General features: G+C 48.6%; 1 protein-coding gene across 2 annotated transcripts in view; it reads left to right on the top strand.

The window, feature by feature from the left end:
- ABCC1 (ATP binding cassette subfamily C member 1 (ABCC1 blood group)) overlaps window positions 1-14,961 on the top strand; it is a 145,678-nt gene that overhangs the window by 86,847 nt on the left and 43,870 nt on the right. For both annotated transcript variants that reach the window (XM_070412918.1, XM_070412917.1), the window contains exons 11-14: window positions 669-761; window positions 2,451-2,654; window positions 11,785-11,931; window positions 14,217-14,304. In XM_070412918.1, the coding sequence (XP_070269019.1) occupies window positions 669-761; window positions 2,451-2,654; window positions 11,785-11,931; window positions 14,217-14,304 (532 nt within the window). The remainder of the gene's footprint in view (window positions 1-668; window positions 762-2,450; window positions 2,655-11,784; window positions 11,932-14,216; window positions 14,305-14,961) is intronic.

Here is a 14,961-nt window from a genome sequence, read left to right as displayed (position 1 = left end):
GGTCACATAGCCTCTACCTGGCACTTACCAAACTTCCAGACTCCCAGCAGGAAGAGGGGTGTTCAGCACACACCGTATTGTTTGTATAAACAGTTCAGGCGCAGGGAGCCGCTCGCATCAGTTCTGAAAATGATGGGAGCTCTCCCCAAACCCGAGCTCCCAGATGCCAGCCAAGGGCCAGATTGGTAGCAGACCTTCAAATGTAATAACCTCGGGCTGGCTGTGGTAATTGTGTTCTGCTCAACACCTTATTACATCTGGTCCCAAGGGTTCCAATAAAGGATCATGAACCTGCATGTTCTTTTTAATATATATTTTTATTCATTTTAGAGAGGAAGGGAGAGGGAGGGAGAGAAACATCATAGATGAGAGGGAATTATTGATCAGCTCCCTCCTGCACGCCCCCTACTGGGGATTGAGCCTGCAACCCTGGCATGTGCCCTTGACTGGAATCAAACCCAGGACTCTGCAGTCCACAGGCCGGTGCTCTATCCACTGAGCCAAACTGGCTAGGGGCAACCTGCATGTTCTTAAAGGGGCTGAGGTGCTCAGGAATAAATCTGAAAATTGGGTGAAAGAGTGGAAGTGCCTCGAACCTGCTGGGCGGAGTCGGAGTGGTGGCTCAGCCCAGGAAGCCTGTGTGAACCTCTGTCTTCTTTCTTCCTTAGAACCTGGGCCCCTCCGTCCTGGCCGGGGTGGCTGTGATGATCCTCATGGTCCCCCTGAACGCTGTGATGGCCATGAAGACCAAGACCTACCAGGTAGGTATCTGTCTCCACCAGACTCCAACCTGGGCCCTGGCCTGGGGTCTCTCTACTTGGGTTTTGGCGGAGTTTCTTCTGCTCAGGTTGTGGGGTTCTCAGCCTTGCCTACCTGTTGGGATCCCCGGAGGAGCCTTAACAAATGCTGATGTCTGGGCCCCCATCCAGGGATTCTGATTCACCTGATATGGGTGGGGCTGGGCATCACAAGTCTTTAAAGCTTCCTGGGTGATCACAATGGGCAGCCCAGGTTGTGAGCACCCGAAATCATTAGACCAGCGGGCCAGTGACAGAAAACATGTCTGGGAGCCTCCGAGAAATCCTTATTTCCCCGGAATTTATTTGTGTGTGCATTTTTAAGAGTTAAGTAAAAATGACCCCTACGCCCTCTCCCCCCTTTACTTTATGCTAGATACAGTGATCAACTCTTTAGTTTCTGAGATACTTTGTATTCTAAGTTCTTAAATACCCAGGTAGCAGAGTGAATGCTTACTCATTATAAAAAAATGTTCAAGTAATACTAAGGTGCATAGATTAAAAGGGGATGTCCCCTCTCCCCCCCTCTCGCCCACAGTGAACACGGGCCTTTCTGTGCATGCATAAAGAGATCTGATCATATAGTTAGGTGTGGTGTGTATATGTATGTTTTTGTGCTATTGTGACCACATGTATTTTTACACGGAAGGGCCTGTTTGGTGGCCTGATGTCATCATTTGACACCGTGCCTCGGGGATTTTTCTGTGGCGTGAGTCTGACTTCATCCTCTTGAACTGGTGCCTGATGGTCCATAACAGAGCCGGGCCAGAGTTTACTTCCCTGTCCCTGCCGATGGCTATTTATGATGTGCCTGTGGAGTTTCAAAGGAGAGGGCCCGGCCCCGCTCATGGTGCCTGAGGAGAGATGACTCCCAGGATTGTGGGGATGAGGCCCCAGCAAGCGGGGGCGGGTCGGCAGGAGAGGAGAGGAAGGGGATGTGGCCCTGTTGCCTTTCATGCCTGCAACACGTGGGCTTCCCTGAGAGCCACTTCTGAAACAGCTCCAGTCACGGCTCCCACTCCTGGTGCTCGGTGTCCTCATCGGGGGCTCAGGCATGACCGTGGCACACATGATGGGGTTCTTGTGAGCATTAAATGCCCAAATGCATGTACAAGGCTCAGAAAAGTGCCTGGCACATGGGAAGAGCAAGATTGCTCTTACCAATATTTAACAGCTGCATGGTATGGCCACCCAGGGGTCAGAACCAGTGCCAGCTGTTAAAGAAACCTTTCAGTATCTTACCAGTATTATGGCTGAAAATTCATAAAGAAAATAACGAAACAGAGGGAAGGACCCAACGTCATCTCTCTTGTATTTGAATCTGCAGTGTAGGAATCATGTTCCCTTTTTTTCCCCTGGGTACCTGAAGGATTTTTCTCGCCTCTATTCCTCAATCTTACAGGTTTCTTTGTGTCTAATTTAACATGATTCAAAGCAGGGTTTTGTTTTTTCCCCACTGATAGAAGAGTCCCTTGGAGTGCTCTCAGGGTCAGGAGTAGGGTTCATGGCAGTTGCAGGGTTGGCTCAGTTTTCACACCCTCAGGAAGGCCCGTTTGAATAGGTTGGGGGGATGAGTGATGGATGGTGTGATGCCAAGGCCAGAAGTGAGCAGGCCAGCCCCCAGATGTGGGCTGATTGCTCTTCTCTTTGAAGGTGGCCCACATGAAGAGCAAAGACAGTCGGATTAAGCTGATGAATGAAATTCTCAACGGGATCAAAGTGCTAAAGCTTTACGCCTGGGAGCTGGCATTCAAAGACAAGGTGCTGGCCATCCGGCAGGAGGAGCTGAAGGTGCTGAAAAAGTCTGCTTACCTGGCCGCCGTGGGGACCTTCACCTGGGTCTGCACACCTTTCCTGGTGAGTGAAGCCAAGTTTATCTTGGCCACATCATTTTATATTGCTTTATTATCATACCTAAGTATTTTTAAATTTTAACAAGGCCTTCTCCTATCACTCCCTTTAAAAAGTGCCCTGCAGCCCTAGCTGGTTTGGCTCAATGGGTAGAGCGTCAGCCTGTGGACTGAAGGGTCCCAGGTTCGATTCTGGTCAAGGACACATGCCCGGGTTGCAGGCTCGGTCCCCAGTAGGGGGCATGCAGGAGGCAGCTGATCAATGATTCTCTCTCATCATTGATGTTTCTATCTCTCTTTCCTTCTCCCTTCCTCTCTGAAATCAATAAAAATATATTTTAAAAAATAAAATAAAATTTAAAAAATAAAAAGTGCCCCACATCCACCTTTATTTTATTTGTAACGCTTAGCAGCTTCCAGCCCATGGTCCTCAAAGTAGCCAGTTCAGCAACTGTTTGTTACGTGTTCCCCATGAAATAAGGAGTTTGGACCAGAATGTCCACCAGCATCCTCTGCTTCCTTCATCGAGAAGGTCTTGCCAAGAATAAAAATGTCAGCTGAGTTAAACCGGGTGCTCAGTGCCGTAGTTGAGCTACATTACGGTGCCGGGTCCTTACCTACTGCTGACCGGTCACAGACTTGTGTTGGCAGTGACCTGTGCACCACACTTCGAGTGGCAATGCCAAACACACTAGAAAATTTCCTTATCCTTTCACTTATTGTGTCTCTCTCTACTGGAATGTCAATTCCAGGAAGGCAGGGATTTTGTCTTTTCTATTCAGTTGTAGTAGAAATAAACAATACAATAATTAAGAAAGAATAATACAAGAATAAACTCTGCTTTGTGTACTCACAACTGTAAACCTACTTTTGCCTAATCCAGTATATTCTTACGGGAATTCTATGAACTAAAAGCACGCATTTTCATAAATTGTCTAATTTCCTATTAGACTAACGTCTGTCTCGTCACAGCTGAGTTGCAGGTGGAATGTTTAAGGAAACTCCTGTCTTTTCAGTGTTTGTTGAGGTGTATTTGTTCTAAGCTCAGGGGCCAGACGTAGACACATGTGGACCACAGGCCGTAGGATGCTGACCCGGCTTAGAGGAATGGAATGTTCTTCTGAGAGTCAGGACGTCTGCTGATTCTGCTGCCAGCTCAGGGTGTGACCTCCTCCTCTGGTTTTCACATATTAAACACGAAGGGGTTAGGCCCCAGGGATGTCACATATGGGGCCCTGCCGTCCCCCTCCTCCCTTGCCCATTCCAGACATCCTCAGTCAGTCATGGTTGTTCCCACCCACCGAGTTAGGTTTGAGCAATGCCCCAGGTGACCACTGTCAGCTACTGGAGTTGGCACAGGGAGTGACTTGCCATCTCCTAGCTGTTCTGGGACTCTGTTTCCAAGAAGCCTTCCAGCTCAGACACAGTGGCATGCCGGGCTAGAAGGTTCTACCGTCTTATTCTTTCACCCTCCAATCTCCCTGATTTTCCGCAGGGATTCAACAACCACCTTTGATTTTTAAAAGTAAAAACAATGTAAGACTGGATGGTAGTTATAGAGGGTGTTCATTTAATTATTTTTCTTTAAGTTGTTAAATAGTCTCTACATGTTTATAACTGTACTAGAGGCCTGGTGCACCACATTTGTGCACTGAGGGGGGGGGTGCTCCCTCAGCCTGGCCTGCACCCTCTCGCAAGTTGGGAACCCTTGGGGGTCCTTCACACTGCTGTGGAGGCAGGAGAGGCTCCCGCCACTGCCTTTGCACTCACCAGTCGTGATCCCGGCTTTTGGCTTAGCGGTGCTCCCCCTGTGGGAGCACACTGCATTGAGCATCTGCCCCCTGGTGGTCAGTGCGCGTCTTAGCAACCGGTCCTTCTGCCGTTCAGTTGTTTTGCATATTAGCCTTTTATTATATAGGATTCTATTTTGTATATGTGATACGTTTTATTTTAAAAACAGAAATGTATTGCTGTGGTAAAAATCGTTAAAGCTGTTTTGAAGGATCTACAACAGGGCTTGCCACCTCAGCGCTGTTGACATTTGGGACCCCGATAATTCCTTGTCTCTTTGTTGTAGGGGCTGTTCTGTACATTGTAAGGTGTTTAGCAACATTCCTGACCTCTATCCTCAAGATGCTAAGTGGTGCCTCTCCCTCCAGTGTGACAATCACAAAAGTCTCCAGACATTGCCAAATGGCCCCCCAGTTGAGAACTGCTGGTCTGCAGTGAAAAGCATAGCTCTTTTCCTCCCAGCTTCTTTTGTGTATTTCTAGAGAGAGCCTATATATCAGCATAACAGTGACTATGCATAACAAATGTCATTAAACTTATATGTCCCTTTTAGTTACTTTATTTTTACACAAGTGATAGCAAATCATATAGAAATCCAAGGCATTTTGTTTTTGTTGTTTTTTTAAAAATGTATTTTTATTGATTTCAGAGGGATAGAGAGATAGAAACATCAGTGATGAGAGAGAATCATTGATCTGCTGCCTCCTTCATGCCCCACATTGGGGATTGAGCCCACAGCCCAGGCATGTGCCCTGACTGGGATCCAAACCGTGACCTCCTGGTTCATAGGTTGACACTCAACCACTGAGCTATTCCAGCCGAGTGAAGGCATTTTGAATTGCGCCCCCCCCCCCCTTTTTTTTTTTAATAGGAAAAGATCTGCAGCCAGAGGGAGCAACGATAGGGTTTAATCCATGGGTTGTGTTACACTTAGGATGGGGGACTTTTTTCCCATCACCCTTTGCTCTGCACATTAAATCCTCTGATCAAACAGAGTTTCCAGCTTGTCACCTGAACATGTTAGCCCTTCACTTACTGTCTCTTGCCCTGGTCTCTATTAGGAAGCCATGGCAAGAGATGCCGTGGTTCGGACTGGCTTTTCTTGATCTTGAATTTGCCACTCAGTTTTGGGGTGGGTGATGGGCTTCCCGAGATGGAATTTGTTGAGCTGGGTGTCAGTCAGGACCTTGGCCCTGGCTGAGGCACCAAAGCCTCTGACTACATTAGGATAAAATATGTGGCCCTCGGTTCCCCTGGACGGTGTTTGCTGTTCATTTCCCTGGTGAATTCCTGAGCTTCAAAGATGATGAGGTGTTTACCCGCTGGTAGGTGTGATGGAAGACAGAGGCCGCGGGAGGTCAGACAGGAATGGGGGTGCCATATGGTGGGGTTGATGGGACTGTTTTTCTAGGTTACAGAGCCTGGCATTTATCATGTCCACTTAATGCACTTTCCTAAAACAGCATCCCCAGGCAGCCGGCAATATTTAGCATTTTCCATCTTGGAAGATTTGTGAGCTTGCCTCCTGCTTTACCTTGTATCTCCTTTCATTAGATAGTTACCATTCCAGGTGTCATACGTGGACCTTGGGGTTTTTTGCTTGTATCCTAGAACATAGGGGACTTGGCAAATGGTGCACACTCAGCAAGTGTATGTAGAGAAATGAATGAATGAGATATTTGAGTAAACTATTTGTCTTGCAAATAGTCAGGAACTGTTTGTCTTGCAATAGTCAGGAACTGTTTGTAAGACACAGAAACTTAGATCTGACTAGAGTAAAAAAAAAAAAAGAACGAGGGATTTTTGAGTCACAAGACTGAAAAGTCTAGGAAAGTGCTGGTTTTAAGCATGACTAGGGTCTCAGGCATGGCTAGGTCTAAGTGCACCAAAGATCTCTATCCATCATTTAGCTCTACTTTATCCTTCCTGGTTTTTTGTTTTGTTTTGTTTTTTGTCAGATGTGCTCACCGAGCAGTTACAGTTCATCCTGTTATCTCAGTGAGGAGACAGCCCCCCCTTTCCCTGTTAGCTCCTGCAGAGCTGTGGGATTGAGTCTCATTGATGGCAGTTGGCTACATGCTTATCCTGAATCACTACAGCCAGGGAGATGGTATGCTTAGATTAACCAGGCCTGGGTCATGAGCGTGGGATGGGATGTGGGCGATTCCTCTTTGGCGGAAGCTTCTAGACCAGCGGTTGTCAACCTGTGGGTCGTGACCCTGTTGGGGGGGTCGAAGGACCCTTTCACAGGGGTCGCCTAAGACCATTGGAAAACACATATATAATTACATATTGTTTTTGTGATTAATCACTATGCTTTAATTATGTTCAATTTGTAACAATGAAATTGGGAGTTACCACAACATGAGGAACTGTATTAAAGGGTCGCGGCATTAGGAAGGTTGAGAACCACTGTTCTAGACTGAGGCTGGGCGAGGTTCAGTTCCCCAAAGGGAAGTTGAGATGTTGTTACCAGCACCTGGGCAGTGGATGCTGGGCCGGCAGTAAGAACAGATGTCAGGCTGTTTAGGGGTGGGGCTGGCGTGGAGGGTTCAGTCATTTGCCACATTTCTCCGTGGAGGCACTGTTAGCACTTAGAGTGGGACGGGTGTTCTTCGTTGTTGGGGAAGGATTTCTCCCATTGTTTACCCTCACCCATGACAAGGCGGTAGCAAACCCCAGCTCCCCACCCCCTACCACCCCAGTCACCTTCACACACTTCCACACACCCCCTGACAGAGAGAACCAGGTTAGACCTATTTCCTACTGGACTGAGCCTCAGTGAAACAGGCAGGCTACTTCCCGGCCCAGCTGGCAGGAAGCCAGGGACCCATTAATTGCCCCAATGCTTTCTTTTCTCCTAACAGCCCATTGGCAGCTAGACTGAAGGTCACTGCTTTCTGCGAGTTTTGCTTGGATGGGCTTAAATGTGGTTCCTTTCACTCACGAGTGCATGCTAGCAAGATAGGCTGTCCTTTCGTGACCTTCCCTCATTTAATTAGCTAGAAAACACACCCCTGGGTGGAGATTTAATATGCTGATGAGATATGTGACGCTTGAAGAAGCATGTAGTTACACACACAAGCGCCAAAGAGTCCCTGCCTCTACATGTTTAGATGTCACACTTAGACGTCATCTTTCCCGCCTCAACTTCTTTCAAACCGTTCCCTGGCTTTTGTTTGGGGAGCAACATTTCTCTTTCTCCCTTAATTGTTTCCCTCAGTGCACCAGCTACATATGATAAACCTGTTGCCTGAGCACTACTGTTGGGGTCCAACCCCAGCAGGTCCAGGGGTCCCCAAAGGTGTGGACGGAGTCAGCGATGAAGGAATGACACGGAGACAGCATTCAGTTGATCAGCAGCCTAGCCAGGATCTCTAGCCAGGATCTCCAGCCAAGTTCTGTGTTGAATCTCCAGCCAGGTTCTGTCTCTAGGTTCTTCAGCCAAGTTCTGTAGCCATGTTCTCTCGCTAGGTTCTCCAGCCAGGTTCTCTATCCAGGTTCTATCCAGGTTCTCCTGCCATGTTCTCTCTAGGTTCTCCAGCCAAGCTCTGTAGCAAGGTTCTGTCCAGGATCTTTTGCCATGTTCTCTTGCTAGGTTCTATCTTCTGTTATCTTGTTACATCTGTATTTATACCAGTTGATTTTAATCCTATCAATTTCTATTCCAAAGGTTAGGGCATTTCTTATCTCCATTCCAGGGAGTAAAGATTATGTAGCTTAAGGGTGATTGTTCGTAGTTAAAGTGATTAACTACCTGCATGGCATTTAGTTAAGAGGTTTTATTCCCTCCCTAACTTCAGGGAAAAATTCCTACCTGGGGAAACAACCTTTCTCGGAGAAGTGACCTTGGTTAAAACACATAGTGCCAAGAAGGGGAGCAAACATATTAAGAACAGTATGCCATATACGCCAGGCCCCTTGAAACATATGCTGTGCAGATGTTTCTTCTCTGCAGCGACTGTGTCAAGCAGCAAGGATGGACCGGCTCCCGGCACACTACTTTCTGGGGAACTCACATGATTTCTATCTCGGACGTTCCCAAGAACCCAGTGGGTTCAATGGTAGGATTCTCACCTGCCTCCCAGGTTCAATTCCTGGCCAATGCACCAGGCTCTATATTGGTTTCTGGTGATCTGTTCTGATTTCTATCCAGGGTGCCGGTAATGTCAGGATCTCCATGCTTGCCTCACCTCTGAGCACACAGTGCCTCGCACATAGTAGGTGCCCAGTTAGTAATAGGTGGATGGATGAATGAATGACCGCTGCTTCCTGGAGAAGCCAAAGCTGTGGGTCTGACAGGGGCCATATGATGTTGCTCCCTCTCTACTCACGCCCTGTGCCGCCGGCAGCCACCCCATCACTTGGGCTGAGGGAGCTGGGATGTTCTGGTGGTGAGATCTTTGACGCCTGGTGTTCTCCGCTGCTGAAGAGACACACCTGAGTGTATGCTCTCCTGCCGTCAGGAAATCCACCCAGCTACCCACCCACCCACCTATCTATTCGTCCATCCATCCGCCCACCCACAAACATTACCTGAGTACCTACCTTGATTTAGGTGCTGTCATGGGCACCGATAAAGAGCAGTGAATACCATGAACACAATTTCCCGCCCTCATGGAGTGTTCATTCATCCTAATTGGGAGAGACAGTAGGCATAACAAACACATCATATAGTGTGCTACAGGGTCGTAAGTGCTATGGGGAAAAAAGACTCGGGCTAGAGCCATAGGGAAGGCTTGCAGTTTTAAATAGGATGATGGAAGACCCTATGGAGAAGGGGACACTTGAGTCTTTACTTGTTGGAGGTGAGCGGCCCCACCAAGGAGAAGAAAGAGTGAGTGGAAGGGCCCTGAGACTGGACCTGGCCAGCCCCAGAGAAAAAGTAACCATGGAGGCCGGTGGGGCTGGAACCGAGGGGCGAGGGGAAGAATGGTAGGAGCAGAGGCCAGACAAGCTACAGACAGGGGACGTTTACAAATCAGGTGGGCCCTGGGGCCCGAGTCAAAACTTTAGCTTCTATCACAGCGGTTCTCAACCTGTGGGTCGCGACCCCTTTGGCGGTCGAACAACCCTTTCACAGGGGCCGCCTAAGACCATCCTGCATATCAGACATTTACATTACGATTCATAACAGTAGCAACATTACAGTTATGAAGTAGCAATGAAAATAATTTTATGGTTGGGCCACAACATGAGGAACTGTATTTAAAGGGCCAGAAGGTTGAGAACCACTGTTCTATCATAAGCAAAAAGGACTGGTTTGGAGAATTGAGCTTTTAAAAATGATTTGATATTTTTATTGAGATATAATTCACCACTTTTAAGTGTAAAATTCCATGGTGTTTAGTATATTCACAAGGTTGTGCAACTATCACCACTATCTAATCCCAGAATATTTTCTTCATCCCCCAAAGAAACCCTCATTGGCAGTCACTCCCCATTCGCCGTGCTCCCCCAGCCCTAGGCACCCACCCACCTACTTTCTGTCTCTGTGGATTGGCCCCTTCTGGATATTTCCTGTAAATGGGATCCTGTTACTCTGTGGCCTTTTGTGTCTGTCTTCTTTCACTTGGCATCAGGTTTTCAGGTTCATTCAGATGTAGCCGGTGTCGGTGCTTCATTCCTCTTTGTGGCCGAGTACTGTTCCTCTGTGCGAAAGTATTTGGGGAGTTTGGAGTGAGGAGTGCCTTTGGTTATATAAGAGGCCACTGCCTGGGGGAGGGAGCCAGTGTGTGCAGCACGAGCACCTCGCCTCCGCCTTGGCCGCGGAGCTGGAAAATGTGTGGGCCGTGCCGCAGGGGCACCCAGCTTGTTAATGTCAGAGCCAGGGCAGAACCAGCTTCGCTTCCCAGTGCCTTGCTCTCAGAACCAGTTTATAGATTCTTTGGAAGAATAATCCGAGGAGCTGGGACTGAGTTTTGTAACAAGAAATAAAAACAGCTGCCATATATTGCATTTTTCTGTGTCTGTGCTAAGTGCTCCGCCTGAGCCCCGGGCCTCCTGCTGCAGCAGCCCAGCAAAGGTGTGTCAGGATCCCCATTTTGTAGATGGAAAATAGAGGCCCCCTTGGAGAAAGGAGGTGGCACACCCACCTGGTGTGTGGCCGAACTTACGCTTTTAATTTTTAAGCTTTACGACCTTCTAAAAGGTAACACAGAAATGAGGCAGCTGAGACCCTGAAAATACTCTGAACCACAGCCATACCAGAGGCTTAGACTGGAACACAGACAGGCAGGGCCCCGGCAGTTTATTACCGCCCCCCTACCCCCACCCCCAGTGATTCTAGGAGTCTGGGGCTGGCAGGGGGCTGGGAACTTCTGTTCATCTGCCGGGTCCAAGGTTTTCCAGACCAGACCGCCCCTGCTTGCATGTAGCAGATGATCTCTTGGGATGCCTGTTGTTAGCCTGCCCGGCGCTGCTCTGTCCCGGTGGTGAGGGAGGGGTGCAGACACTCACCCATTGATCTTTTCCCTGCTCCCTAAGCCAAGCAGCCTGGCCCTGGATTACTCAGGGGTCCCTCATTTCTCCTGTTTACGTGCTGTCATCTCTAACAGCTGAACCCAAATTCTAGCCGCCTGAGTAGTAAAATCCCAGGAACTTAAAGCCAAGTAGTAAAACCACAAGGCTTAAGGCAAGTCTGACTTTGTGGGGGAGGAAGTGGCTGTTGGTTTTCTTTTTTCTTTTTAAAATAAGTCTTCCTGTCCTGGGGGTATAAAACCATGTAAAGGTTTATGAGCTGGAAGGAACTTTGAAAGTGGCATTAATTCTCCACCTTCACCCCCATTTCACAGATGAGACAGCTGAGGCATGGGGAGAGGAGGTGACTTGCCCAAGGTCTTATTCAGGGTTCCTGGGTCCCAGGGACTGTTCCAGGCACCAAGGACCAGTCATGTGCCTTTGTGGTGTTTACATTTTAGTGCAGGAGCCAGACAGAACATTCATATGTTACCACACTAGATGGTGATAGGTGCCGTGAAGAAAAATAAACCAGGTGGGAGGGTGGGTAAGACGGAGTAATCCAGCCCCCATTTGGATGGGAAGGTTGTTTGGGCAAAGGGAACGGCAAAGGCAGAGGCCCAGAGGTGCGATCATGCTGTGTTGTTGGGGAATTCCGGTGTGCCCCAGAGGAAGTGGGTGGTAATTTGGGCTCCTGGTCATTTATTTATCCGTTTATTTTCTGAGTGTTATCTTGGGCGTCTTCTGCTGCCTCCAGTGGCCAGTGTAGGTGGTTGCAGCTCACGAGGGGAGGGCCTGAACACCTGGCTGGGGGAGTGGGGAGGGTACCTGCTCCCAGACTGTGACTGACGCAGGGACACAAGTCAGTGACGGCGTTCTGCTTGCAGGTGGCCCTGTGTACTTTTGCCGTCTACGTGACCATCGACGAGAAAAACATCCTGGATGCCCAGAAAGCCTTTGTGTCCTTGGCCTTGTTCAACATCCTTCGTTTTCCCCTGAATATTCTCCCCATGGTCATCAGCAGCATCGTGCAGGTATGGGCGAGGCTGGGGGCTGCAGGGAGGGCTCTCCTGGGGACAGAACAAAAGGGCTTAGCTGTCCCCCTGCAGGTAGTTCCCTCCACATCGGTCATCCCGCTGCGCCCGGCCCCGTGGCTTTCATGCTTTTTGGTCGTACCCCAAAGAAAGAAATACATTTTAGTTCTTGACAAGGAACTCATACACTTAGGATTAATGCAGCCAGGCTTTCCCATGCTCAGTAAGATGCTTTCTGAAGTATTTATTCCAGTCCGCTGTGTTCCACCCTCCCCTACCCCCTAGTCTGTCTTTAAAAAAATGCTTCTCTTAACCCATTAAATTGATTTCACCAGCCACTAATAGGCCTTGACCCACCGTTCCAAAAACCCCAACCTAGACCACCCCCCAGAAGCCCTAAAATTCATGCCGTGACTCTAAGGAGAGGGAACTGCTCTCTCCACTTTAACACCATTTGAAACTCCCACCACTTGCCTGCCGATCGTGTTTTTCACACTCTTCTGCCCCGCGTTGCACATATTCAGGTTGAAAACCCCGTTTTCAGCCACACAGAGGAATCAGTCTTAAGATTTGGTTGTACAACTCTGGTTGTAGGCTTTATTTAAAAAAAAAAAAAAAGCAGATAAGACCCCTTTTTATTATGAAACATTTCAAACGTATACAGAAGTAGAGACTAGGATAATGATGAACTTTGTGTACCCGTCACCCAGATTCAACATTATGTCACACTTGTTTATCAGATCCTTTTTCTATCCCTCCACCCCCCTCCTTCCTCCCGCCCTTCATTTCTTTTTTTTTCTTTGCTGAAAATTTTTAAAGCAAATCCAAGACCTCTTAGCCATTCACCCAAAAATACTTCTGCATGCCTTTCTTCTTGCATAGCCGGAACACCATTATCGTGCCTAACAAAACTAACAGTCCTTTCTTAAAGTAATACTCAGCCCATCTGAAAACTTCCCAGCTTTGCTGGCAGCGGCAGGGACAGCATCAGTGTTAGACCCGTGGGGTCAGACTGGACCTGGGTTCAGCGGCCTCGGTACTTGCGTTCTGGCTAGGGAAGAATTCAGAGCCAGGACTCAAACCATAAGAGAACATTTATTTGGAAAATCTCAGAGGTTGAAGAAGGAACTCGTAGAAAAGATGGGCTTAGGAAACAAGTTATAGAGGTAAAAGGAAGGACCCTTGGAGCTTAGGAGTGAGGAAGGTAAAGGTGAAGTGCCTGGGGGAGGGGACGGTTAAGGGGGCTGGGGAAAGGCACAGGCCTGCTCCCAGGAGGGAGAACTGCTGGGTCCTCTTGTCTCAAGGGTTTTAAGGGCGGAGTTAGGGGAGGTCCCAGGAGAAGATCTCAGTAGAATATTCAGCAGCTTTCGAGTTGTGTCCTTTCAGGGTCAATGCAGCTGGTCCTGAGGTCAGCAGTGGTGTCACTTGTCTGGTTTTGCTGCTTTTTGGGGCCTGGAGCTGAAATACAACTTGAGGCTTAGATGTTATCTCTAGGGAGGGAAGGTCAGGGGTCCAAATCCCGTGCCCAGCAATATGAAAAGGTCAGGGGATCCAACCTGCATGCCCAGCGATATGCTAGGGGAGGAAAGGTCACCTGGCAGTGAGGTCCTGCCCTACAGTTGTCCTTTGCGAGGCACTCGAGGCTTTCCGCCCTGCGACCTGCTGTATCTGGCTCATCGCCTTTGCTCTGCTCATGTCTAACTGCCTAACACAGATCGTCTCATTAATGTCTTTATAGACGGGCTGTTTGAATAAGAACCGTTATGTGTGTGTGTGTTTAAATTTATTTTTATTGGGATATATTTGACCTATAACTGTGTACGTTTAATACATTGATATATTGCAGTACGATTGCCACCATAGTGTCAGGCAGCACCTCTGTCACGTCACAGTTATCATTTCCTTTTTTGTGATGGGAACAGTTAAGATCTAGTCTCTTAGCAACTATGCTGTACATTCAGTCCCAGGGCTTACTCATCTCCTGGCTGCTCATTTGTGCCCTTAAACGGGACCATTGCCTTTGGTTATTATGTTTAAGTCCCTTTGCATCTAGGAAAGTCCTTTTTAATACCGGTTGTGGGGTTTTAAAGGAAAACATATTAGAACTGTTTTACTTGTTATTCTAAGGTGAATGCTGGCTTGGGGAAACGCAGAGCCTTCAGAAATGAGGGAGGGTGTGGGCCCTCTGCATCCAGGGCAAACCCACTGAATGTTAGCCTGGGGTCTGTTTTGCAAAAATCCTTTCAAAAATAACCATGCCTTGTGTATGGTTGCTTCCTGTGTAGGCGAGTGTCTCCCTCAAACGCCTCAGGATCTTTCTGTCCCACGAGGAGCTGGATCCCGACAGCATCGAGCGACTGCCCATCAAAGACGGTGTGTGCGTTTGGTCCCTCTGTGCAGGATGCTGCCCTCAACTCAGCTGTCCTCCGTTTGGCTTTGCCCAGCAGCTTGTCTGTGAGGCCGCAGGGAGCAGGATCTCTGCAGAGTGGGTGGACTCTAGGGTCTTGTCTTGCAACTCCCAGGGGGGTGAACTTGCACTTCTGCTTTCTTGCTGAGAGGCACCCGTGGGTGAGGCCTCTCCCTGAAGGTCAGCTTCCGGAGTACCTGGACTTTGATTCTGTTCTGGGCAGATGCACAGACAGAACTAGGCTGTTGGAGACTGGCCAGTTGTGTGCACTTGGGCAGGTCCCTTCACTGCTCTGAGACTCAGATTCCTCATCTGGATAATGGGAATGAAGGTACTTTTCTGTGGCAGAGGGTTATATGGGTTTTTATTGGTAAGTTCGTTTATTTTGTAGCTTATTAATGCATCCTTTCCCAGCCAAGGCCCCTGACCAGGGATCTGATCCATGGCTGTGTCTCCAGGCACTTAATCATCGGCTTTAATAGCACTCACAGCAGCGGCCACTTTCATGTCAGTGACATTCCCGCAGCGGCCACTTTCATGTCAGTGACATTCCCGCCATGGTGCTCTGTTCTAAGGACATCGATGTAATATCCCATCTGCTGCTCCTTGTGGCGCAGAGAGGG

Source organism: Myotis yumanensis, unplaced genomic scaffold (assembly GCF_028538775.1).
Source record: "Myotis yumanensis isolate MYYU_CA2020_CCGP unplaced genomic scaffold, mMyoYum1.0.hap1 SCAF_4, whole genome shotgun sequence".
Classification (NCBI taxonomy): domain Eukaryota; kingdom Metazoa; phylum Chordata; class Mammalia; order Chiroptera; family Vespertilionidae; genus Myotis; species Myotis yumanensis.
Note: the sequence above shows the minus strand (reverse complement) of the source record. Positions and strands in the feature narration are given on the sequence as shown.